This window comes from Bos indicus x Bos taurus, chromosome X (genome assembly GCF_003369695.1).
Source record: "Bos indicus x Bos taurus breed Angus x Brahman F1 hybrid chromosome X, Bos_hybrid_MaternalHap_v2.0, whole genome shotgun sequence".
Lineage (NCBI taxonomy): Eukaryota > Metazoa > Chordata > Mammalia > Artiodactyla > Bovidae > Bos > Bos indicus x Bos taurus.
The window spans coordinates 17,521,109-17,545,531 of NC_040105.1; the positions used below are offsets into that span (position 1 = coordinate 17,521,109).

General features: G+C 43.7%; 1 protein-coding gene across 1 annotated transcript in view; it reads right to left on the reverse strand.

The window, feature by feature from the left end:
• MAP3K15 (mitogen-activated protein kinase kinase kinase 15) overlaps positions 1–20,024 on the reverse strand; it is a 145,590-nt gene extending 125,566 nt beyond the window's left edge. Inside the window, exon 1 of the mRNA XM_027533164.1 lies at positions 19,476–20,024. Coding sequence (XP_027388965.1) covers positions 19,476–19,839 — 364 coding nt within the window. The 5' untranslated portion in view covers positions 19,840–20,024. The remainder of the gene's footprint in view (positions 1–19,475) is intronic.
• Between the last annotated feature and the right edge of the window lie 4,399 nt (positions 20,025–24,423).

The window sequence follows — 24,423 nt, forward strand, 5'->3', positions numbered from 1 at the left end:
AAGACAACCCACAGAATGAGAGAAAATATTTGCAAACAAAGTGACTAGCTCGTGTAGTTCTATGTCAAAAACATAAACCCCCCCCCAAAAAAAATGGACAGAAGATCTAAATAGACATTTCTCCAAAGAAGACATACAGATGGCCAAAAAGCACATGAAAAGATGCTCAACATAACTAATCAGAGAAATGCAAATCGAAACTACAATGAGATATTTCTCACTGGTCAGAAAGGCCATCATCGAAAAAAAATCTACAAACACTAAATGCTGGAGAGTGTGTAGAGAAAAGGGAACCCTCTTACACCCCCACTGTTGGTGGGGATGTAAACTGGTACAGCTACTATGGAGAACAGTATGGAAGTTTCTTAAAATACTAAAAATAGAACTACTATATATGACCCAGCAATCCCACTCCTGGGCATATATCCAGAGAAAACCATAATTCAAAAAGATACATGCACACCAATGTTTACTGCAGCATTATTTACAATAGTAAAGCCATGAAAGCAATCTAAATGTCCATTGACAGACTAATGGATAAAGACGATGCGGTACATATGTATAACAGAATATTACCTGGCCATAAAAAAGAACAAAGTAATGTCATTTGAAGCAACATGGATGGATCTAGAGATGATCATACTAAGTGAACTAAGTCAGACAAAGACAAATATCATATGTTATTACTCACTTGTGGAATCTAATTTTAAAAAAATGATACAAGTGAATTTATTTACAAAACAGAGAGAGACTTACAGATATTGAAAATAATCATAGTTACCAAAGGGGAAACTCTGGTGAGAGAGATGAGATAAATCAGAAGCTTGGGATTAACATACACACACCACTATATATGACAGATATCCAGCAAAGACGACTGTACAGCACAGGGAACTCTACTCAATATTCTCTGAGGACATATGAGAAAAGAATCAGAAAAAGAATGGATAATTGAATCACTTTGCTGTACAACTGAACCTAACACAACATTGTACATCAACTATACTTGAATAAAAAATTTTTTTTAAAAAAAGGACAGATTGATACTGCCACTGACAAAAAAATTCCAAGTAACTCATGTTCAATTGGAAAAACACCTCAAACCCAAAGGTGACATTTGCCTGACATTTTTCAGTTGGCCCAATTGAGTTAGTTTACTTGGAAAAGTTCTACCACAATATTTGACCAGTTTATTTTTAGAACTTTTAAGACACTAAGTTAGCAGATTTATAAATGACAAATAGGATAAAACATCAGATTGGAATTCTTTATTATGTATGCAGAATTGAGTTTTTTCCCCTAAAATATGTTAGTCGCTCAGTCATGTCCAACTCTTTGCAATCCCATGGGCTGTGCAGCCTGCCAGGCTCTTCCATCCATGGGATTTTCCAGGCAAGAATACTGGAGTGGGTTGCCATTTCCAAGAGACTATAAATTACCTAAAAGCTTTAATCATCACAGTGGTCACTTGCTTTGCTATTTACAAAACACTGTCACAGACATCTGTGTTGAATTTCAGAACTAGCCCATGAGGCAGGCTTGGTAACTGACTCTACTTTGTAGGTGGGAAAATGAGGCAGAGAGAGTAACAGAATCACCCAAGGTCACACAGCAAGGGCACAGCACTCGGGGCTCGAAACAAGCCAAATCTTGTGCTCTCCAGGGCCCAGATGAGGCTTTCAACTTCCTAGACTCACTTTCTGAAACTGAGTCACTGGGGAGGAGGGGCAAAACAGCTTATCAATCTTAGGCAAACAGTTTAGATAGCAGCACCGACTCAACGGACATGAATCTGAGCAAACTCCAGGAGATAGTGAAGGACAGGGAAGCCTAATGTACCACAGTCCATGGGGTTGCAAAGCATCAGACATGACTTAGTAACTGAATAACAACAAAAAGCAAACAGATCACAGAAAAAGGTCAAATTCAGATTTTCATTGACAAATGCACCCTATGCTCCAATTACCTTTAGTTCCCCTGATGCAGACCAATCTCAGAGGAAAAGCCTAGACAGAATAAATCTTCCTCTTTGATCATGGAACACACACACACACACACAACCTCTATACATCTTGGCTTAATAAACTTTAAGAAGTGATACCCCATCAGGGACTTCAAACAGCCAAGGCTCCCATTAAAACCTACTCTTAGCAGGAAAGTGTCTGAATTTAAAAGCAAAGTGCCCTTGCAACAATTTAAGAATCAACTTTAATGATCTCATTACATGTTTACATGAAATAAGAAAATGAATGATGTAGAGGATTTTAGTTTGCTAAAAACTTTTGAATATTATTTCAGTGAAATGCCTTAAAAGGAATAAGTAAAACTATAAATTTTCTACTGTGGTTTAAAAGTATCTGATTTTCAAAGCAAAGTATTAGTCATTACAATGATAAGATGGCAAATGATTTACCATATAGTAAGATTGTACTGGCTCATGCCAGGCTTTAAATACATTCTAGGTAATCTATAAGCTTGTCTCCCAGCAGAAAATAGGATATGATGAATATTCAAGTTAAGGTTGGCTGTGCCAAAATGAAAACAACGAGATTTCAGAATAATATTTCTGCCAAAGACATTAAAAAAAATCTGATCGGATGTATGGCAACACTGGTCATCTAAAAACTACCTAAGAAACAACAGAGCCCATATTCACTGGACAGGAGGCACCTCCACTAATCCCAACCGGAATTTAGACCTAATTCTATCCACTGCTGCTCAATACCAACATATCTGAGGGCAGGTCAATGGAAAGAATGTTGTGAAGTGTCATTAAAATCCAATTTTCCCATCTCTTAAGGAGGAGACAGCCTACCAGTTCAGGGTCAGGAAGTCAACAAATCCTAACCAAGTGCCACGTGGGATGGAGTATTAAGTTTCAACTGGGAGTGTGGGGTGGGAAAGAGGGGGGACGTCCATAACCTATATCTGGTCCCCTGTATTTTGCCTTCTAGTATCTTTTTTGGTAAGAATGACCAAAAAAAATAAGTCATTTTTATATTTTATAGGTATGATTGAGATATGTCCATTTACCAGTTTTTTCCAAAGAAAGATGCCATATATAAGCAAACTATGCTTACTCACAGAGGTGAATGGAGTCATTGGGCTGAAGTTCAGACCACTTGCAGTGAAATATTTATAATATCAAGTGTAGCATGAATTACGGAGAAGGCAATGGTACCCCACTCCAGTACTCTTGCCTGGAAAATCCGATGGACGGAGGAGCCTGGTAGGCTGCAGTCCATGGGGTCGAGAAAAGTTGGACATGACTGAGCGACTTCACTTTCGCTTTTCACTTTCATGCATTGGAGAAGGAAATGGCAACCCACTCCAGTGTTCTTGCCTGGAGAATCCCAGAGACGGGGGAGCCTGATGGGCTGCCGTCTATGGGGTTGCACAGAGTCAGACACGACTGAAGCGACTTAGCAGCAGCAGCAGCATGAATTAAGCAACGCATATGTTGCTCTTCCAACTAACAAGGCAAAAAAAAAATGTGCAGCTTTATACTGTAAGCTAGGGTGCATTCATCACTTCAGATGGTAACAATATCCTATGATCTCACACTTCACAGTTTTGACTTTGGGTTCCCCTTGAAAACACTACCTCATACTCTCATTTTTAGCAGCTTCCTTCAACTCTTTTATAAGGGAATCTACTTTGACATGACTTTCTTTGGCAGATTTTTTGGCAACCTATTTCTTAAAACCTTTTCTGACCAGCAGCTAGTGGCCTCATCGTCTAAAAGGTCTGTGTCACACATTATCTTCAAGATGTGGGCAGTTTTAGAGATGAGCTGCTACCGCACCCTGGAAACTGCCAAGAGGGTACTGCTGAGCTTTTCTGTTAAGAGTGGCAAAATTGCAGGAATTTCCTTAATTTGTTCTCTAATCACCTCCTTAAAATGACCACCAGTCAACACAAGAGGACCCTTGACTTCTACATCAACTTCAACCATAATACCCTCTTTATTTTTAACAAAATCAACTGCTCCTTCAAGGTCATCGCTAGGTGCCAGGACTTTTGCTGATTTGTCCCCCCATTCTGTGTTCTAAGCTTCCCAAGTGGTGGTCCACCACCACAGTCTGTGGAGGGCAACTGAGTTCATTTCATGGTGGTGATGGTGACTTACTGCTAGATATGGGGCCATTTTCTTTCTTTTAATCCCTTCTAATTTCCTTTTTTCCATGTACCAATTTCCTTTTTCTTAGGTGGTTCTCTGAAAAGAAATACGCAGAGCTTATGATTCTCATCAAGCATGCCTTACTAGCCAGAAGCTTTACAAAAATTACTTAGCAAGGACAAGTATTTTGGAAGCGAGATTTTTATTCTCAGGACAGAGAACACATTTTTTTTAATGAACCTATCCAATAAGTCTTGAAACTTTGGCCTTGTGAGATCCAAATGACAATCCAACAGTCATTCTAAACATCCAGATGGACTTTTCTTCCAGCTCACAACTAATGTATTTGGAGGGATACACTGAAGGCCAATCAAGCACCTTTATCATGTAAACCATTTCATTTTGTTTCATTTATTCTACTTCTCTGGCACCCCCCATACAGCAACCTTTAGTCACACAGAGTATCAGGTATGGACAGAACTGGTCTGATAAAATGCAATTGGCACTGAGGCTATTTTACTTATTGGTAAAGCTTGCTGGGATGCAGACATGTTTTATCATATTCTGGTTACTACTGCTGCATGAAAAAAATCATCTCAAAATTTAATGGTACAAGTCTGAGTTGTGGCTCCAAGTAAGATGGAATAAATATATTCCACTCTGTCTCTCCACGAATGCAGCTACAAAAACTAGACAGAGTGGATGGAATAGCTATTTCAGGAGTGTGACGAGTAAGTGGAGCAGGCAGACTGGAGATGACGACCAGGTTTCTGAGTGCCACCAAGTCAACAGCAAGTTCCCCTGGTTTCCCCCAGCCTGGCCTAAAGGCAGCATGAATCCAGAACTGGGTGCTAAATGCAGACACAAATAGCACCAGGAGAAACCATCTTAAAAAAAAAAAAAAAAAAAGGCAGGAAAGGAGGCTCCTAATGCTCAGAGTGAGGGAAATTCTCTACTGTTTCCTTTGTCCCCCTGTAGCCCCAGGCCCCCTGCAATCCTGCAGTGGTGATAGCAGAGACAGTCAGTGGCAAAGGGGGCCTTCTGGTGTCGGGAACTGAGAGAGGGCAATAACGTGCTCTAACTGAAGGAGCTGTGGTCCCAAGGGAAGTGGTAGTTGTGACTCTTCATTGGTTTTTTCTCCTCCTGAACTCCTGGCCCCAGACATGGGCCCAGGTGTAGGAAGTGCGAGGCTGAGTGGAGTAACTGGCCACAGGACTGAAAAGGGGAGCCTCAGTAAACCAGAGAGTGCAATGCTGAACAGGACTAACAAGGCCTGGAAATCCTATCTGACACCACAACTGAAACGGAACTTGGCAGCTTAAACCAGCTAGGCCAACTGTCTGCTAAAGCAAAAATATCTACAGACTCCATAGGATATAAACAAGGGCCAGAATCTCCTAACACAATATTCAAAATGCTCCAGAGAGAAACCTGTTGCTCGGCATTCAAAGATGCAGGAAAGTTTCGACTCACACGGGAAAAGACCATCAACAGACTCCAGTGACAAGATGGTTTCACCAGACAGCAGAATGATTTCACAATGACTTTAAAGAAGTTATTATAGAAATTCTCCAAGAAGTGAGGGCAAACACTCCTGAAAAGAATGGAAAAAAATAGAAAGTCTCAGCAACTAAAGAACTGAATGGAAATTTTAGGAATGAAAATTTTAATAAGCAAAAGAAAAAACTCACTAGATTGGCTCACAAGAACAATGGAGGTGACAGAGGTTCAGTGAACTTAAGAGATGGATCAACAGAAATGACACAATCTAAACAAGAGACAAAAGACAAAGGGTTGAGGCCTGAATAAAGACCTCCTAGAAATTAAGACCCTCTCCCAAAGGCCCATAAACCAAAAGGAAAAAGTGGGGAGAGTTATGAAGATGCAGCTCTCAGGAAAAGAAGGAAATATGCTCAACTTCGCTCAGAATAAGAGAAATACAGACTAAAACTAATTGACCCAAGGAAGCGAAAGTAGCAGCTTATTTCCTCTTCACTTGTTTGGTCATGCTGCATGTTTCTCTGTCTTTTCATTTTGTTTAATTTACTGTGTTTGGGGTCTCCTTTCTGCAGGCCTGCAGGTTGTAATTCCTCTTAATCGTGGAGGCTGCCCCCCATGGTTGGGAATTTGCTGTGTAACACAGGGAGCTCACACCCGGTGCTCTGTGACTACCTAGAGGGGTGGGAAGTGGGAGGCAGGTCCATGAGGGAGGGGACATATGTACACCTATGGCTGATTCATGTTGATGTACGGCAGAGACCAACACAATATTGTAGCAATTGTCCGCCAATTAAAAATAAATCAAAAAACAAAAAACTAATTGATTTATCTCTTAACCATCAGGCTTAGAGGAGTCTAAAACATTGGCAACCTGTTTTGTTAGTGAGGCTATAAAGAAAGATAATGGCAGAACCCACAGATGGGAATCTGACACTATTTACCAAAATTATAGGTGCATTTATTCTTTAATTCACAAATACCTTTTAGCTACCCAATCACAAATATGCCCATACATGTATTAAATGGCCCATGTGTGAAGTTATTCATTGCAGCTTAGTAGCAAAAAACTCTACATTCAAGTGTCCCTTAAAAAAGGTACTGATAAATAATACATCTACCCAATGAATAAAAAAGAATAAGGAAAATTACCACATTCTGATTTGGAAAGGTATCCAGGCTAAGTTGTTAATTTAAAAAAGCAAGGTGTAGACCAGTGTGTTTGGTCTGGTACCTTTTGAGTAAGAAAGGGAGAATAAGAATGCATAGTCATATGTGCTTATGTTGACACAGCAGAAGTGCTCAAACTTCTGTAAAGGGTCAGATAATAAATATTTTTGACTTTGTGGACCACACAGTCTCCACCATTGCAGCCCCAAAGTGGCCACAGATGGATGGATGTGTTCCAATAAAACTGTACTTACAAAATAAAGGCAGCTTGCTTGCAGGTTGCAACTTGCTGACAGCTAACATAAAGAAACTTCAAGGATAAATAAGAAACTAAAAAAACTTAGAGGAAACAGCATAGATGGGATAAAGATACATAAGTTGGACTCCAAAATTAAAAACTCATGGTGTTAAAGAAGAGCATCAGGAAAGTTCAAAGATAAACCGCAGAATGGGAGAAAATATCTGCAAATCATATCTGACAAGGGATTTGTCTCCAGATTAAATAAAGGATTTTTACAGCTCAATAGCAAGATGACAGATAACTCAAGTGAAGAAAAGGACAAAGGACCTGAACAGACATTTCCACAAAGATATTGTTGTTGAGTTGCCAGGTCGTGGCCAACTCTTTGCGACCCCATGGACTGTAGCCCTCCAGCCTCCTCAGTACGAGGAATTTCCCAGGCAAGAATCTTTCTTCCCTGGTGGCTCAGACAGTAAAGAATCTGCCTACAATGAGGGAGACCTAGATTCAATCCCTGGGTAGGGAAGATCCCCTGGAGAAGGAAATGGCAACCCATTCCAGTATTCTTGCCTGGAGAATTCCATGGACAGAAAAGTCTGGTGGACTACAGTCCATGTGATTGCATAGAGTCGGATACAACTGAGTGACTAACACTTTCAGGCAAGAAAACTGGAGTGTGCTGCCATTTCTTTCTCCAGGAAATCTTCCTGACCCAGGGATCGAACCCATGTCTCCTGCATTGGCAGGCAGGTTCTTTACCACTGAGCCACCAGGGAAGCCCAAAGAAGCTACACAAATGGCCAATAAACACATAAAAAGACATTTGACATCCTTAGTCATCAGAGAAATGGAAAGCGAAATCAAAATGATATAACACTTCAACCTACTAGGATGACTGTAATTTTAAAAAGAGACAGAAAGTAACAAGTAAGGATGTAGTGAAACTGGAATGCTCATACATTGCTGATGGGAATGTAAAATGGTGTAACTGCTTTGGAAAAGATTTTTGGAAAGGCGTTCCTCAAAAGGTTAATGGATGCAATCCAAGTGCCCATCAATGGATGGATAGAAAAACAAAATCTGGTTTATCCATACAGAAGAATATTACTAAGCCTTAAAAATGAAGGAAATTCTGATATATGCTATAACATGGATGAACCTTGAGGACACTATGTTAAATGAAAAAAGCCAGCTCCCACACACAAAACCCTGTACAATTCCACTCACATAAGACATCGAGAGTATCAAATTCAGAGACAGAAAGTAGAATGGTGGTTACTAGTAACTGGGGAATGGGCGCATTGGAGAATCATGGTTTAATGGGTCCAGTGTTTCAGTTTTGTAAGGTGTAAAAGCACTGGAGATTGGTTACACAACAATATGAATGTACTTAACACTACTAAATGGTACACTGAGAAATGATTAAGATGGTCAACTTCATGATGTGCTTATTTATCACAATAAAAAACTTCTTAAAAGAACATTAGAGTTAACCATATGACCCAGAAATCCCATTGCTAGATATAAACCCAAGAGAAATTCAAAGATATGTCCACACAACAACTTGCAGCATTATTCACAACAGCCCAAACTGGAAACAGCCCCAACACCCGCTAACTGAAAAATGGGAAAATGCAATGTGGTATATCCACAGGACAGTAATAAAAAGACGATGAAGGACTGACTTATGCCACAACATGGATGAATCTGGAAAAGGCGTTAAGTGAAAGAAGACAGTCACCAAAAACCTAGTATTATATGATTTCATTTATATGAATGAACAAACCTAGAGAGACAGTTATTATTCCTGGCCAGGCAGGAAAACAGAAGTGGTCATACCCTGAGCTGCTGTTGGCATTCACTTTTTTGATTCAGGTACCGGGTTACCCCAGTTACCATACAGTTAGTGAAAACTCATAGAACAGTACACAGGATTGTACCCTTTTCTGTATAGATTCTATACCTCAACTGAAAGAAACAATCAAGAGCTCTTCACTAAGCAGGGCTTTGTGCCTTCTCCTCACCTCCATTCTGGAGCACAGGACAAGGAACAGAGTTACGATGGAATTTCCAACCTCAAAACTTAGGGGAAAAAATTTATTTTTTACCAACTGCAGGAGTGTAACATGACCCTACAATGTGATTATTGTCCAAAGGATTTGAGTCTCCAGTCTTCATTATTTCAATATACACATTTCCTTCCATACTGAGGTTCTGATGTGTTTATCGCTGGGAGCAAGAAGGCAAAGACATGTGGGACTGACATTCACTGAGCACTTACTAAGTTCAGGGCACTCAGCTGGAATTTCTACGTACAGTTTTTTTTAAATGGGGCTCAGAGATGTTCTTTGCCCTCTGACACTCACATTGCCGGGCCCAGTGGAACACGATGATGGAACATATGTTGGCAAAGTTTCATCATGGATCTGTTTTGTCAGTTTTTACTCCAGAAGTCAGAAAGGCAATTTGCCTAAAGGACAACCTGCCTTTCATATATGTTCCTGGATGGTGAGATGAAAGGGAGGCAGCCATGGTCCTGCCAACCAGACTCAAAGTGCCTGGAGTACTCCTCCTGGGCAAGGCTCATCTCCCAGATGTTTAAATCAAGGTATCAGGATGGGTCTATCCAAAGTCACCTGTGTCAAACTTCATTTGAGATGAATCACAGCCCTCAAAGTAAAAGCTCAAAATAAAAAGCTTTTAAAAGAACACAAAGAAGAGTAGCTCCAAGACCACAACCTGGAAATAGGCAAAGATTTCTTAGAGGGGACACAGAAGGCAACCTTAACAGGCAAAGATCCTCAATTACATTTAACCCAAACTAAAATTTTCTGCTCATCCAATATCACAAGTAGATGAATAAGCAAGTCACAGTATGAGACCAAATGTTCAGAAAATAAACTGACAAAACACTTGAACTTGGAACACATAAAGAACTCTTCTAATCCAATAATAAGATGACAATGCAATTAAATCAGTAAATGGGGACTTCCCTGCTGGTTGAGTGGTTAAAATGGCAGGCTCCCAGTGTGGGGGTGGGGTGGGGAGTGGGATGACGGTAAATAGCTTCAACAGACACCTCACAAAGGAAGGTATCTGCATGGCCAAACAGCACATGAAAAGGTGTTCAACATCACTGATCATCAAGGAAAGGTGACTTAAAACCACAATGAGAAACCACCACATTTTCCAACTGCTGCTGCTGCTGCTAAGTCACTTCAGTCATGTCTGACTCTGTGCGACCCCATAGACGGCAGCCCACCAGGCTCCCCCGTCCCTGGGATTCTCCAGGCAAGAACACTGGAGTGGGTTGCCATTTCCTTCTCCAATGCATGAAAGTGAAAAGTGAAAGTGAAGTCGCTCAGTCGTATCCGACTCTTAGCGACCCCATGGACTGCAGCCTACCAGGCTTCTCCGTCCATAGGATTTTCCAGGCAAGAGTACTGGAGTGGGGTGCTATTGCCTTCTCCGATTTCCCAACTAGCAGGGCCAAAATAGAAAAGCTCACTAGCACAAAGTGTTGTGAGCCGCCAGAACTCTGGTGGCTTCTGGTGCAAGGAATATAAAATGGTACCACTTTGAAAAAAAAAAAAGTGTGGAAGTTTCTTACACCTACCCTTTGATCTGGAATCTGAGGCTTCCCTGGTGGCTCAGAGGGTAAAGAATCTGCCTGCAATGCAAGAGACTTGGGTTTGATCCCTGGGTTGGGAAGATCCCCCGGAGGAGGAAATGGCAACCCACTCCAGTATTCTTGCCTGGACAATCCCATGGACAGAGGAGCCTGATGGGCTACAGTCCATAGGGCCGCAAAGAGTCGGACAAGATTTAGCAACTGAACAACAACAACACCCTTTGATCCAGCCATTCCACTCCTAGGTATTTACCCCAAAGTAGTGACAACATTTGCCATCAAGAAGACCTATATACAAATGTCCACAGCAGCTCTATTTCACAAACTCAGAACAACCCAAATGCCCTTCAACAGGAGAATGGCTAAACCAATATTCATGCAGTGGAATAGCACTTGGCATTCTAAAGGAACAAACTGCTGATAACATGCAACAATACAGATTGACAGATTGCAAAAATGTCATGCTGAGTAAAGGAAGTCAGATACTGAAGAGTACACACTGTCTCGGTCCATTTAACAAAACTCTAGAAAAGGCGGTTTAATTGCTAAGTCATGTCCAACTCTTGCCACCCCCATGGACTGTAGTCTGCCAGGCTTCTCTGTCCATAGGATTCTCCAGGTAAGAATACAGGAGTGGGTTGCCATTTCCTTCTCCACTAGAAAAGGCAAATCTAAAGTGACAGCATAACAGTCATTATCTGGGGCCATGAATGGGAGTGGAAAGGGGAATGAATGGGAGGGGATATGAGGGAACTCTCTGGGCAAATGGAAACTATATTTTGAGTGGCTTTGGTTACCTGGGTTTAGTCATTTCTCAAAGTTGTACAACTAAGATTTGCGCATTACAATGCATATACATTCTATACTGCTGCTGCTGCTGCTGCTAAGTCGCTTCAGTCGTGTCCAACTCTGTGCAACCCCATAGACGGCAGCCCACCAGGCTCCCCCATCCCTGGGATTCTCCAGGCAAGAACACTGGAGTGGGTTGCCATTTCCTTCTCCAATGCATGAAAGTGAAAAGTGAAAGTGAAGTCGCTCAGTCATGTCTGACTCTTCGAGACCCCATGGACTGCAGCCTACCGGGTTCCTCTGTCCATGGGATTTTCCAGGCAAGAGTACTGGAGTGGGGTGCCATTGCCTTCTCCGACATTCTATACTAAAAATGTTTAAAAGTGAAATCAAGGAAGGGGTGAGGGGAGGGTCGAGGTCAAGAAGAAAAGATGGCAGAATGTTAATAATTGTTGAAGCTGGGTAATGTACATGCTTGAAATTTACCATAATTAAAAACACTGAAGAGAAGAAAAAAAAATCTTCTATGTTGAATGCTCCTGCTTACCCTTCCACCACTGTGTCCAACTCTGCCTCCCCCTTGGGCTGCCCTCTCACAGACCCCAACTCCTGAGTGAACTCTGCTTCTTGCCAAGGGCCACAGCTCAAATCCTGTCTGCTCTACAACTCTCCACCACCAGCCAAGCCCCAGTAACCACCAGGCATTTCTGCCAAGCCCTGTCACACCCAAGAGCTCAAAACCTGTTCAAGGGACTGGGAAACAAGAAGTTTTCCAGCTTGCTTTGCAGAAATTCAGTCATCTCCCACCTGTACTATCTGCCCAAGATTTACATGGCACCTCTCTCAAAGCCTGATACTTAGGAGGCTTTAAAAGACAGTTATGGTTTGTATTCCAAAAACATGTAAATTTACTACTGGGAATTGAAAATGTGTTTTCCCTTGTAACAAATAATATACAGCCAGTAACACAGCAGGCCGGCCCCCAAATATCCATCTACCCACTGCACGTACTCCAGGCTCCCACAGCAATGCCTCAGTTCAGTGCTACCGGTGTGATGCTTTTCATCAGCCAGTTCACATGACTAGGAGTTGGGGAAAGTTCCAGGTTCAAGGCTGAGTCAGTAGCAGTAAAAGTGGTTCAAAAGGAAGGAGGGTCAGCGAAGGGCCCCCATGGGCAAGCCAGCAGCTAAATCTAGCTGAGGCCCAGCCAGGGGCTCATGTGCTGTGGTCCCTGGACATACAATCATTGCTGCCTGAGCCAGTCAGGAGGGAGGGAGAGTGGAAAAAGGCTTCTGACTTACAACTGCATCTTTAATCTCCTACTGCACTTCCTTAAAATCACATTCATGTCACAGAAAATAAACATTATAGAAAATGTAGACAAACAACAAGAATTAGTATTCACAGCACACAGTCCAAACCACTGTTTCCAGTCCAGTGTGTCCAGAGTTCTTCCAGTCTCTTCTGTTTCATAGGTACCACCCAGGAGAAAGATTCAGATCCAGAAATGTGTCATTAGGATATCTCTTAGTTTTTAACAAAATCACAACCGCACTGTATCCAGGCCTGGCCACCATTTTCGACATGGTTTCTACAAGGAGTTACGTTGACTCCTTTTGGGAGTCCCTGACAGATCTTGCTTCATCTCAACAGGAGAAACCAAGTGTTGTCTGTGTCCACTGAGATTTAGTCTAAAAAGGAACCGGATGGATAATCCTAGGAAAGAGTCACAAGGAAAACTGCATCTGGTTCCCTGTCACTGAAGAGTTCACTGTCAGAACATCTAACATTAAGTCAGTAATCATGTAACCACAATTGTGTTACTTGCTAAGAAACAAAACCACAGTGTGCACACAATGAACAGACAGGGAGAGAAGGCCATGAAGGCTTCTCTGAAGACCTGAGATGTGAAGGCTGAATGGGTTTGGGACAGAGGAGGGCTGCCAGGTGGCAGAGGCTGCCAGGATACAGTGGCTTCTAAGCAGATGACATGGACTGGAATCCACCAAGACTGGCCCAACCTTGAAAGATCAGGTACAAAGCTGTTGACAGTAACTTGAATGAGAGAAGCCAATGCTTGGACCACGATGGTGGCAGGGGGCAGGCACAGAGAAGTGAAGTGGGTTTGAGAACCATTTGGAAGCAATAAGTTGGATTTGGCAATGAGGGACAGGGTGGAGTCGAGACTGATTCCTAGATTTCTGACTTGAACTGCTAAATTGATGATTTCATGCCCTTGCATTCTGCTGGAAATAGATGTGGCCAGTCTCCTGGGCAGGTACAGATGACACACATTCTAGAAAAAACACCGCCATGTGTCCCAGAGGTCTGTCTTCCTTTGAACTTTATGCATTTTCCAGAATAGTGAAGAAAGAGTGTGTACCAAATTCTTAGAAGTATTAAGACATCTTTAAGTCCATGGGGTTGCTAAGAGTCAGATACGACTGAGCAACTTCACTTTCACTTTTCACTTTCATGCACTGGAGAAGGAAATGGCAACCCACTCCAGTGTTCTTGCCTGGAGAATCCCAGGGGCGGGAGAGCCTGGTGGGCTGCCGTCTACAGGGTCGCACAGAGTTGGACACGACTGAAGTGACTTAGCAGCAAGTCTTTTTCTCAAGCAGGAGCCAATGCACCTGTGGATTAAAGTTAGCAGAGAAACATGCAAACATTTCTAACAGAAGGAACAGCAAGCTATCTGAGTCAGGAGGAGCTAGGTTATGCTGCTACTTCAGACAAATCCCCCACATTTCAGGGGCTTAACTACCATCCTGAACACACAGCCTTCAAGTTTGTCCTGACAGAGGCAAAGAGAAATGGTGGTGGTGTATCATCTGACTCGGCTGCTTTCAAAGTGACACTTATTGACGCTGTTCACATTCCATTGGCCAGCGCTCACCACAAAAAGCCCAGCTAACTGCAGGGGAGACCAGGCAATGTGGAAACATCTATGGAAGCCTTGGGTACTCTCCATGCTACACAACGCATCAAGCTAATGAATTTATGAGTAACATCATGGAAGGTGAAGCAAGACACAACCCACATGAAGGGGAGTGAATGGAACTAGAGCTGGCCTTATTTTAAACCATTTTATGTTCTTTTTTGTTGCAAAAATTTCAATGTTACTGTTAGATACAAACTAATAGAATCACTACAGTATCATTTAATCAGAAGGAAAAAATAACCTTGTCTCCAATACCAGGGAAACCAGGAAAGAACCTAGAATGTCTCCTCCCATTGCTGGCACGAACCTGATGGTCCAAATATTTACATTTTATTTTCAAGGTCCACAGCAGCACAGTTAGGGGCCCCATGACTGGCATATATTATTACCAGTGACAATCCATTACATGAGATGATACATGGCTTGGCTTTCTCTTGGAAAAGCATGCCCTAGGAGACAACTTTCTAGCTGTTGGGCTATATTTTCATAATCCAAGTGGTACTCTCTTATCACTGTCAAAAAACCACCCCAAGTCTTAGGAACCTGACTAAATAAAAGCTTCTCTCTTGTTTATGGAAAATCCAAAAGTGGATGATCCTGGTCCAACAGCTGTCCTCAAAAGAGTGGTTCAGGGCTCCAGGTACCTTCCATCTCGTGCAACTGTCATCTTCTACAGTCAGCCTCCAAGGTCCCCATGAAGACCACAGAAAGGGATGAGAAAGTATGTGAAGATCTACATATAAGCCATGCCTTGACCGAAAGTGACAGACATCACTAATACTCACATTTCATTGGCCAAAGCTAGCTTTAAACATCCCATAATAGACTCAATGGGTGCCAGAAAACATAGTCCCTACTTCCCAGCAACAATGAGCAAAATCAATCTCCTGACCCCCCAGCTAGCTCTGCCACACTTCGTATCCTCCAAATGACTCTTGCCAGAACAAGGGAATCATGAAAGTCAAAAAACTAACTGGGAAACTGATGTCTTGGTCTTTGAATCAATGTCCAGGAAATGCAAGGATTTCCTGTTGCAGGTGGCAATACTGCTCCACGTTTAAAATCACTGTGAACATTGCTGAAGAAAAAAAATCAAAAGCAGGGCCCCTGAGTCAGGAAAGTAGTTTGCAAGTGGGGTTCAGAGTGGACAGAGGGTAGGCAGAGCCAGACACACCAAGAATGGGAAGCTCACCCAGTCCCTGGGCCTGAGCAAAGGGGCTGTTCTGTCATCTGAGCAGTTAATAGCTAACTCAAGACAGCTCCATTCCAGCATCTAGGTGTAGGTCCTTAGACTGGTCATTAACGAAACTAGCTGGAGAGGACACCTACATCAATAATACAGTGCATTCCCAGGAGATACAGGCATTGTGCTCTGCTGGGCCAGAGCTCAGTCTAAGAGTTCACACTATAAGTGCACCCAATGGCAGCATTGTGGGAGAACAGTTTCCCTGGTTGAAACATTTAGAAACCCTGAGACAGGGTTACCCAGGTTTCCTTCCTGCAGGATGCCTGAGTTTTCGGTATGTTCACAAGCACTGAGGACCCCCAGGAGGGAGGCTGCTCGGTGCAAACATACCCAACACAACAGTATGCCAGCCAAAGTCATGATCACGAATCCTGTTAGAGTACCGAAATGGGCACCGCAACAAAAGGCATCAAGGCATATCCAGAAGAAGGGGTTTCTCCTATAAAACAAAAAACCAGATATGCTTTTCTCTCCAAATCCTAGAAGTAATCAAGTGATGGATCCCCATTTGCTGAATTTGATAGTTTTACTGAACTTGAGACTCTCGTCTTTGAGGATGGATGTTAAAAAAAAAAAAAAAAAAGGGTCCTTCTGTGGGTCAAAGGTACACAGAGATGACCACCACTTCTGTTAATGCAAAAAGAATGTCCCTCAAAAAGTTAAACACAGAATTACCATACTGTACCCAGCAATTTCATGTACAGGTATATACCCCAAAATGTGAAAGCAGAGACTTGAACAGAAATTTATCCACCTATGACAGCATCATTCACAAAACCCTAAGACATCATGCTAACTGAAATAAGGCAGACACAGAAAAACAAATACTGTATGAGTCCATTCACATGAGGCATCCAGAGCAGCCAAATTCATAGAGACAGACAGTAGGACAGGGCTTACCAGGGCCTGGGGGAGTGAGGAGTTGTGAGTTATTAAGCGGTGCAGAGATTCTGTTCAGGATGATGAAGAAGTTCTGGAGATGGATAGTGATGATAGCTGCACAGCAGGGCAACTGCGCTTAATGCTACTGAAATGCACACTGAAAAATGGTTAAAATGGCAAATTTCATGTTACATACACTTTGCCATAATTAAAAAAAAAACAAAAACAAAAGGCGATAAGGGCTTCCCTGGTGGCTCAGTGGTAAAGAATCTGCCTGCCAGTGCAGGAGATGCGGGTTTGACCCCTGGTGCAGGAAGAGCCTACATTCTGTGGAGCAACTAAGACGCTATTGAGCCTGTGTTCTAGAGTCCGGGAGCTGCAACAACTGAAGCTCTAGACCCGTGCTCTCCACGACAAGAAGAGCCACCACAGTGAGAAGTCCATGCACTGCAACTAGAGAGTAGCTCCTACTTGCCACACCGAGAGAAAAGCACACAGCAACAAAGACTCAGCACAGCCAAAAATAAATAATTAAAAAAAAAAAAGCCACTGAGATGCTCCTCAGCCCTCGTGGCCTGCAGTGGTTGTCTCTCAAAGCAGTGCCCACATGCGCCCTTGCAGGTTGACGGCTCTCCTGCAGCCCATCAAATCACCCAGGCACTGGTGACATAACCTCTGTTTTCGACCCACAAAGGATTACAGAAAACTGCACAAGGAGACGGGAAACAGGATCCAAGCCAGCCTTGACTTGCTCTGACACAGGGGACAGAAGGGCTTCAATTTCACATCTATGATCTCCCCAAACACACTTAGGATAGTTGAGTAGTTCCCCTCTCCTACAAGCATTTTTCTAGAACAGCACCATGTGATGGGACCTTCCTCGATGAGGAAAACACTCTCCTCACTGTGTCTGTGGAGCACTCAAAATGTGGCAAATGCAAATGAGGAACTTTTATTTTATTGCATTTAAACTAACTTAAATGTAAAAAGCCACCTGTGGCTAGGGGCTAACATATCAGACAGCAAGGTTTTAGAAATTTTACAAAGCCAAGTGACAGATTTGTATCTTTTGGGGGAGACACCAAAATGTTGTGTGAATGGCAGAGATTAGGAAGCCAGTGGAAGGTGGGAGGGCGGGGGCGTCTGTTTAAATCCATGAACCCATTTACTCGAGTTTTGTATACTGTTCGTCAAACCTATGAGAAGAAATTATTAGTTATCGTGATGTATTGAAAAATAATTTTTCAAGACCAGGCCCAGGTCAACGAAAGGGGGTACATAATGAAGCTGAAAATTCTAGGCAATCAGGACCCAGAACAGGAAAAGGTCATGTGCTCTTTGTGTGGCTCTGGAATTGAAAGCCCAAGATCTCTGCCTGAATGAACCATCACACCCAACCCAACAGAAGCAGTTCTAGTAGTAGATGAGGCTTGTTTTTTACACACACCCCCCACACACACCACAGAGAAGCAAAGCCACTGCACGCCAATTTTCAGAGCACCAGCAGGCAGGAGGCTACAGTTGTGCCTAATGGTCAAAGGGACATTTAACCATTCAGAGAAGAGTCTGTTCAACTTCATTTTCAGAAGAGAATGAACAGAAGTTGAGAAAACCGAGTGGTTCCCAGTGAAGTGGGCTCCTGAACAACTTTTCTAAAAAAGATGCTGTGCTGAAGTCAACTCCGAGTGGTCAGAAAAGTCAAGGGAGCATTTTCAAAGGGCCCAGCTGCCACTTGTTTGAACAAGCCTGCTACCCTGCCCCCCTTCCATCTGGGGAGCATTTGCTCTGCAGAAAACAGATCCTGGCAAAGAATGAACGGTAATAAAGCTAGCTCACCACCTCATCAGCACAGTCTGGCCAGCACCTTAGAGACTCTCCATTTCCCTTCTCAGGTGCTTTTGGGTTTAGGGCAGGCATGGTGCTCCTGTCTGACCCATGGAGAAACCAAGGCACAGGCTCCCAGGTAAACTACTGTCTCACATGCAGTGTTTGTGAATGTCACCCAAGTGCCAGAGTCTTGTCACATAGCTTCTAAAGATTATGTAAGGAAAACAGCCAAGCAATAATCCGTTCTATACCTGGAGGAACTCATGCCAACCACAAGTACGGATTTAAGGCTGAGTGAGCTGAGGGTCCCATTCCAGCAATGGAGGAGATCCTGAAGCCAGGAATGCTTCAAGAAAGAACAAAATACATCTGCCACACTGGTGGTACAGCACAGCTGTGATAAGTGTGCAAAAGAACACGGTGGGGCAGGGTACTTCCCTGGCTGTCCAGTCTTGAAGACTTCTCCTTTCAATGCAGGAGGTGCAGTGTTCAATCCCTAGTGGGGGAACTAAGACCCCACATGCCTCATGGCCAAAAAATCAAAACATAAAACAGAAACCGTATTGTAATAAATTCAATAAAGACTTTACAAATGGTCCACACCAAAAAAAAATCTTAAAAAAAAAAAAAAGAACAGGGGGATAGTTCCAAGAGATGCACCTCTACCCCCACTGTAACATCGATTTCCATTCTTGGCTGCAAAATGGAATCACCTGGGAAGCATTCAACAATCCTGAGGCCTCAGGTTCCGCTGTCATTAGTCTGGGCAACAGTAGTTTGTAAAGCTCCCCCAGGGGATTCTAATGTGGAGCCAGGGTTGGGACCCATAGAAGGGAGAAAGTAAGAGTAGAATACGTAGTGGGAAGGGGGACTCGGCCTCGTCTGGGTCATAGGCTATTTCTTGGATCATCTGATGTTTAAGAAAACTGAAGAATAAAGAAATATAAATGCCAGGGGTCTCTGTTTTTTATCTGTAAAAGGGTGCAATGCCCCCTACTCTCCCCTCCCCAAAAGGTAGGACGGTCCTGTCAGGGGGTGCTAGGATAGGGAGGAGCTGGTGCTATGGCGGCGCGAGTGCTAAGGAAAGCTGGGAGGAGTGGGGTGGGAGAGAGCGGGGACCCGCCTCACCTGCGTCGTAGAAGGCGTCGAGCACGGCCGTCTCCCCGAAGTCGAGCTCCCCGAAGGGTACAGAGGTGAGGTGGGCGCCCTCAGCCTCGCAGGCCCGCAGCAGGCACTGGCGCGCCCCCGCCTCGGGGCCGCCCTGGGGGCTCTCGCTGCGCACATATACTGCCCGCAGCGCCCGCCGCGGCCCACCCGCGCCCCCGCCCTCGCCTCCGACCCCCGCGCCCTCGGCCGCCCCCTCGGGCTCCGGCGGGCCCGGCGGGCCCGGCGGCCCCGCCACGCCCTCGCCCACCGGCGGCAGCGGGCACTGGGGGGGCTCGGCCGCCGCCCCGACCGCCCCCGCCGGGGTCGCCCCGCCGCCGCTCTCCATGTGGCCGCCGGGCGCGCCCTTCCTGGTCCCACCTCGGCGCGAGCGGCCGGCGGCAGCACCTGCTCCCGGGACGCGGGAAGGGAGTTGGGGGGACCCAGCGCCCGCCGGTGGCCCCGCGACGGACAGGTGACGGCGAGGCCCCTGGGTCGCACGCGGAAGCTCCTGCCCCGCAGCCCCCGAGCGCCCTTTGAAGGCTCTGGCGGGAGGCGGGAGGCTGGAGGCAGGGGCGGGGACGTCAGGGCCCTCGGAAGGCGGGGGGAGGTCTGGGAAGGGCGGCGGGGCAGGAGCCCGCCGGGCGCCCCCTGCCGCGTCCCCCGGGCAGTGCTCTGAGAAGGGCGGATTCACGAACTGCAGATTTTGTTGTTTATTGCCATCGCTCCAGCCTTCGGGGTCCCGATTTTTTCCCTCGAAACAATTTGGGGCTTTTCAAACAGACTAAAAAAAGCTCTTTCAAAGCGCCGGTTGGATGTCAATACTCAACTCCAAACTAAATACAGATGTAGTTTTAACTCAGAATCGAGATGAGAAGATGCATATTTAAAACACTTCTGATTTTGTACTGCGTGTCCCCAGATGTGGAGAGCAGGGCCCTTCTGAGCCCATGCCCTGGAGGCTGCTCGTCCTGACTCTCACTGTGACCTTGACAAAAGCACCATGATGCACCAGCATCAAAGTCTGTTGGCCTATAGACCATTTCTAGTCACAGTATTGCTTCCGTTCTACGCTTTGGCTGTGAGGCATGTGGGATCTTAGCTTGCCAACCAAGGATTGAACCTTGCACCTCCTGCACTGGAAGGTGAAGTCTTAACCAATGAACCACCAGGGAAATCCTTAGTAACAACTTATTGAAATATAATTCACAAACCATCCAATTAATCCATTTAAATGGTTTTTAGTTTATTCTCAGAGTTGAGCAGCCATCACCATACTCAGTTTTAGAACATTTTCAGCACACCCCCCAAAACCCAAGTCCCCATTACCAGTCTCTTTCCACCTTCCCCAATACCCTTCAGCCCCAGGCAGCCACTAATCTACTTTCTGTCTCTGTATATTTGGCTATTCTGGACATTTCACATAAATAGAATCATACACAGTGTGGATAAAGCTTTTCATTTGCTTTGGGTATATACCTAGGAATGGGATTTCTGGATCACATGGCAACTCCATATTTAAGCTTTGGAGAAACTACCACTGCTTTTCAGTGTGGTTCCATGGTTTTATATTTCCATCAGCAGTGGACAAGAATGCCAACTTCTCCACACTCTCACCAACACTTGTTATTATCTTTTTGATTACTGGGAATGAAGTGATAGCCCACTGTGATTTGGATTTGCATTTCTCTTAAAGACTAATGATGTTGAGCATTTTGTCATGTGCTTATCTTCTATTTGCATAATTTCTTTGACAAAGAGTCCGTTTGGACCCTTTGCCCTTTTAAAAATAAGGTAATCATCTGTTTATTATTGAGTTGCAAAAGCTCTTTATATATTATGGATACCAGTCCCTTATCAGATATGTGATTTGCAAATATTTTCTCCTCTTCTATGGGCTATGTTTTTATGTTCTTGACAGTGTCCTTTGCAGCATATCACAAGCCATTTTGACACAAGGAAAATAGGACTTATAAAATAATACTCTGCCTTTTCTTCATGTTTCAGTAATAATATGGTCCATTCCTCCACTTCACCCCTAACAGGAAGCAGAAACTGCCAGCATAAATCTTTGGAGAAATCCTCATTCCTGGCCTGATAGAAATTAGCAATTTCACAAGTGACGTCAGTGTGCACCCTCTTTTGTGGCCAATGAATGGAAAATGGGCTCCAAGGAAAACTATAAAAACACCAAAACCAGAATTAGGAAGAGGAAAGCTAGAGAAAACTTTCAACATTTCTAAGACTTTTTAAAAATACTATGCTATAAAAGGACACATTTTCTTTGCAACCTTGCAATGCATAATAATAGTAATTTTCCTAATGTGCCTGTTCATCTGAGATTATTTCAATGACTGGCACAGCCTTCAGAAGGGCAGAGATGCCCATTTCACAATTGCTTGCCAGTATCCTGCTGTTGCCACACTTCAATCTTCCCATGTTTCTTCCAGCTCTCACTGGGCCCTGATGACTAAGTGAGCCTCATAGGAGTTGTGAATTCTGGCTTGAATAATATCTTTCTTTAAATGCAACCCCTGTGGAGTAAAGGACCTGGCTAACAGGCATCTTCCCCACAGGTGGAACACACAGCCCACCTTCTCATTGTCTCCAATAATTTGAATGCTTGAAACATACCCAAGTCCCTCCTCCTGATGTCCTTCCTACCTCCCCTGCTCCAGCCCCACTGATGAGAAAACTGAAAAGTTCTGGATTAGTCTTTTCCATTTAGTTGAACAACTGTTCCGTTCTTACTTCTGCCCTGCCCCTTACTAAGCACATACCCTGGAAAATACTTTGCCTCAATGGAGAGATGTCATTTGGACTGGAATGGGGAGTTGAAGAATAGAGTGGAGATACTGTAGCTAAAGGTTAAATCTAGGTGATTTTCTCATTTCCTCTATCTTATTTTAGACTGGTTATTCATACCAATAAAGAAAGCTGAGTGCTGAAGAATTGATGCCTTTGAACTGTGGTGTTGGAGAAGACTCTTGAGAGTCCCTTGGACTTCAAGGAGATCCAACCAGTCCATTCTGAAGGAGATCAGCCCTGGGATTTCTTTGGAAGGAATGATGCTAAAGCTGAAACTCCAGTACTTTGGCCACCTCATGCGAAGAGTTGACTCATTGGAAAAGACTCTTGATGCTGGGAGGGATTGGGGGCAGGAGGAGAAGGGGAAGACAGAGGATGAGATGGCTGGATGGCATCACTGACTCAATGGACATGGGTTTGGGTGGACTCCAGGAGTTGGTGATGGACAGGGAGGCCTGGTGTGCTGCGGTCCATGGGGTGCAGAGTCGGACACGACTGAGCGACTGAACTGAACTGATTCATACCAACTATAGTCCTACAAGTTAGTTCCTTGACTCTAGAAAAAAAAATTAGTTACCATTTGAGTGGCAATCTTAATCCTTTTCTCCTAAGAAAATACATTGTACCTGAGGGCCAAGTACATAATGACAAAAGGGAAACAACCAGCTTGCACTATATTAAATGTATTTGGGAAAACTCTAACATATGCAGTAATTCAACAAGAATTTTTTGAGCATCTATTATGTGTCAGGCACTTTTCTTGGTGCAGAGGTTATCAGAGTGAACAAGACAGCCAAAGTCCCTGCCATTATGTTATAAATAGATAAAGAGATATGGCTATAGACAGATATACCTGTGTATAGATACTATAAATATTGTATGGATAGATTATTGTAATCCGCCATAAAGTACAAAAAATCAAACATAATAGATGAAGCATTAAGCATAAATTGTGTGTAAGATATTAGTTTATGAATATAGGTGAAACTCACAGCTTGTTTTAATTATACACCATGAGTGAACAAGTATATTAAGAGAAAAATGTGGACTTCATAAGATTTATTAAGAATAATAAGTTATTTCCCTTTAAAACATGCTGCAGATGGAACATATGATGGAACAAGAGTAGCACTTACAGATAGATAAGGATGGAAAGTCATTAGGTATGGAACATGCAATCTCTGAACTGACAGTCACCCCCTAAATCGACCACCCATTGGTGATACCAGGCACAGTCCCATTTTAGTCCTACATGTGCTCTCCACCTTCTTGAACTTACAGAATATATTTATAATAAACTGTTTTACTATACTTGTTTATCGGAGAAGGCAATGGCACCCCACTCCAGTACTCTTGCCTGGAAAATCCCATGGACGGACGAGCCTAGAAGGCTGCAGTCCCATGGGGTCGAGAAGAGTCAGACATGACTGAGCCACTTCACTTTCACGCATTGGAGAAGGAAATGGCAACCCACTCCAGTGTTCTTGCCTGGAGAATCCCAGGGACGGGGGAGCCTGGTGGGCTGCCGTCTATGGGGTCGCACAGAGTCGGACATGACTGAAGCGACTTAGCAGCAGCAGCAGCATACTTGTTTATGAATACTATCATCTGTTTTATCACTGGATCTTTTCCTATTGGTTGGTTTTTCTCCTCATTCTGGGTCATGTTTTCCTGTTTCCTCACATGCCTGGTGATTTCTTATTCGATGCTACACACTGTGAATTTTACTTTAATGAATACTGTGTATTTTTATATTGCTATAAATATTCTATATATTCTTATGTTCCTATATAGGAATATATAGACATTTTTATATTCCTATAAATATTCTTTTATATTTCCTGGGTTGGGAAGATCCCCTGGAGAAGGGAAAGGCCTAGAGAATTCCATGGACTGTATAGTCCATGGGGTCACAAACAATTGGACACGACTGAATGACTTTCACTTTACTTTTATTTTCATAAATATTCTTGAGCTTTATCCTGGGACACAATTACTTGAAAAAACAGTTTGATCCTTTTGAGGCTTGTTTTTAAGCTTTAAGAGGGATCAGAGCAGCCTTTGGGGCTTCCCTGGTGCCTCAGAGGGTAAAGAATCCACCTGCACTGCAGGAGACCTTGGTTCA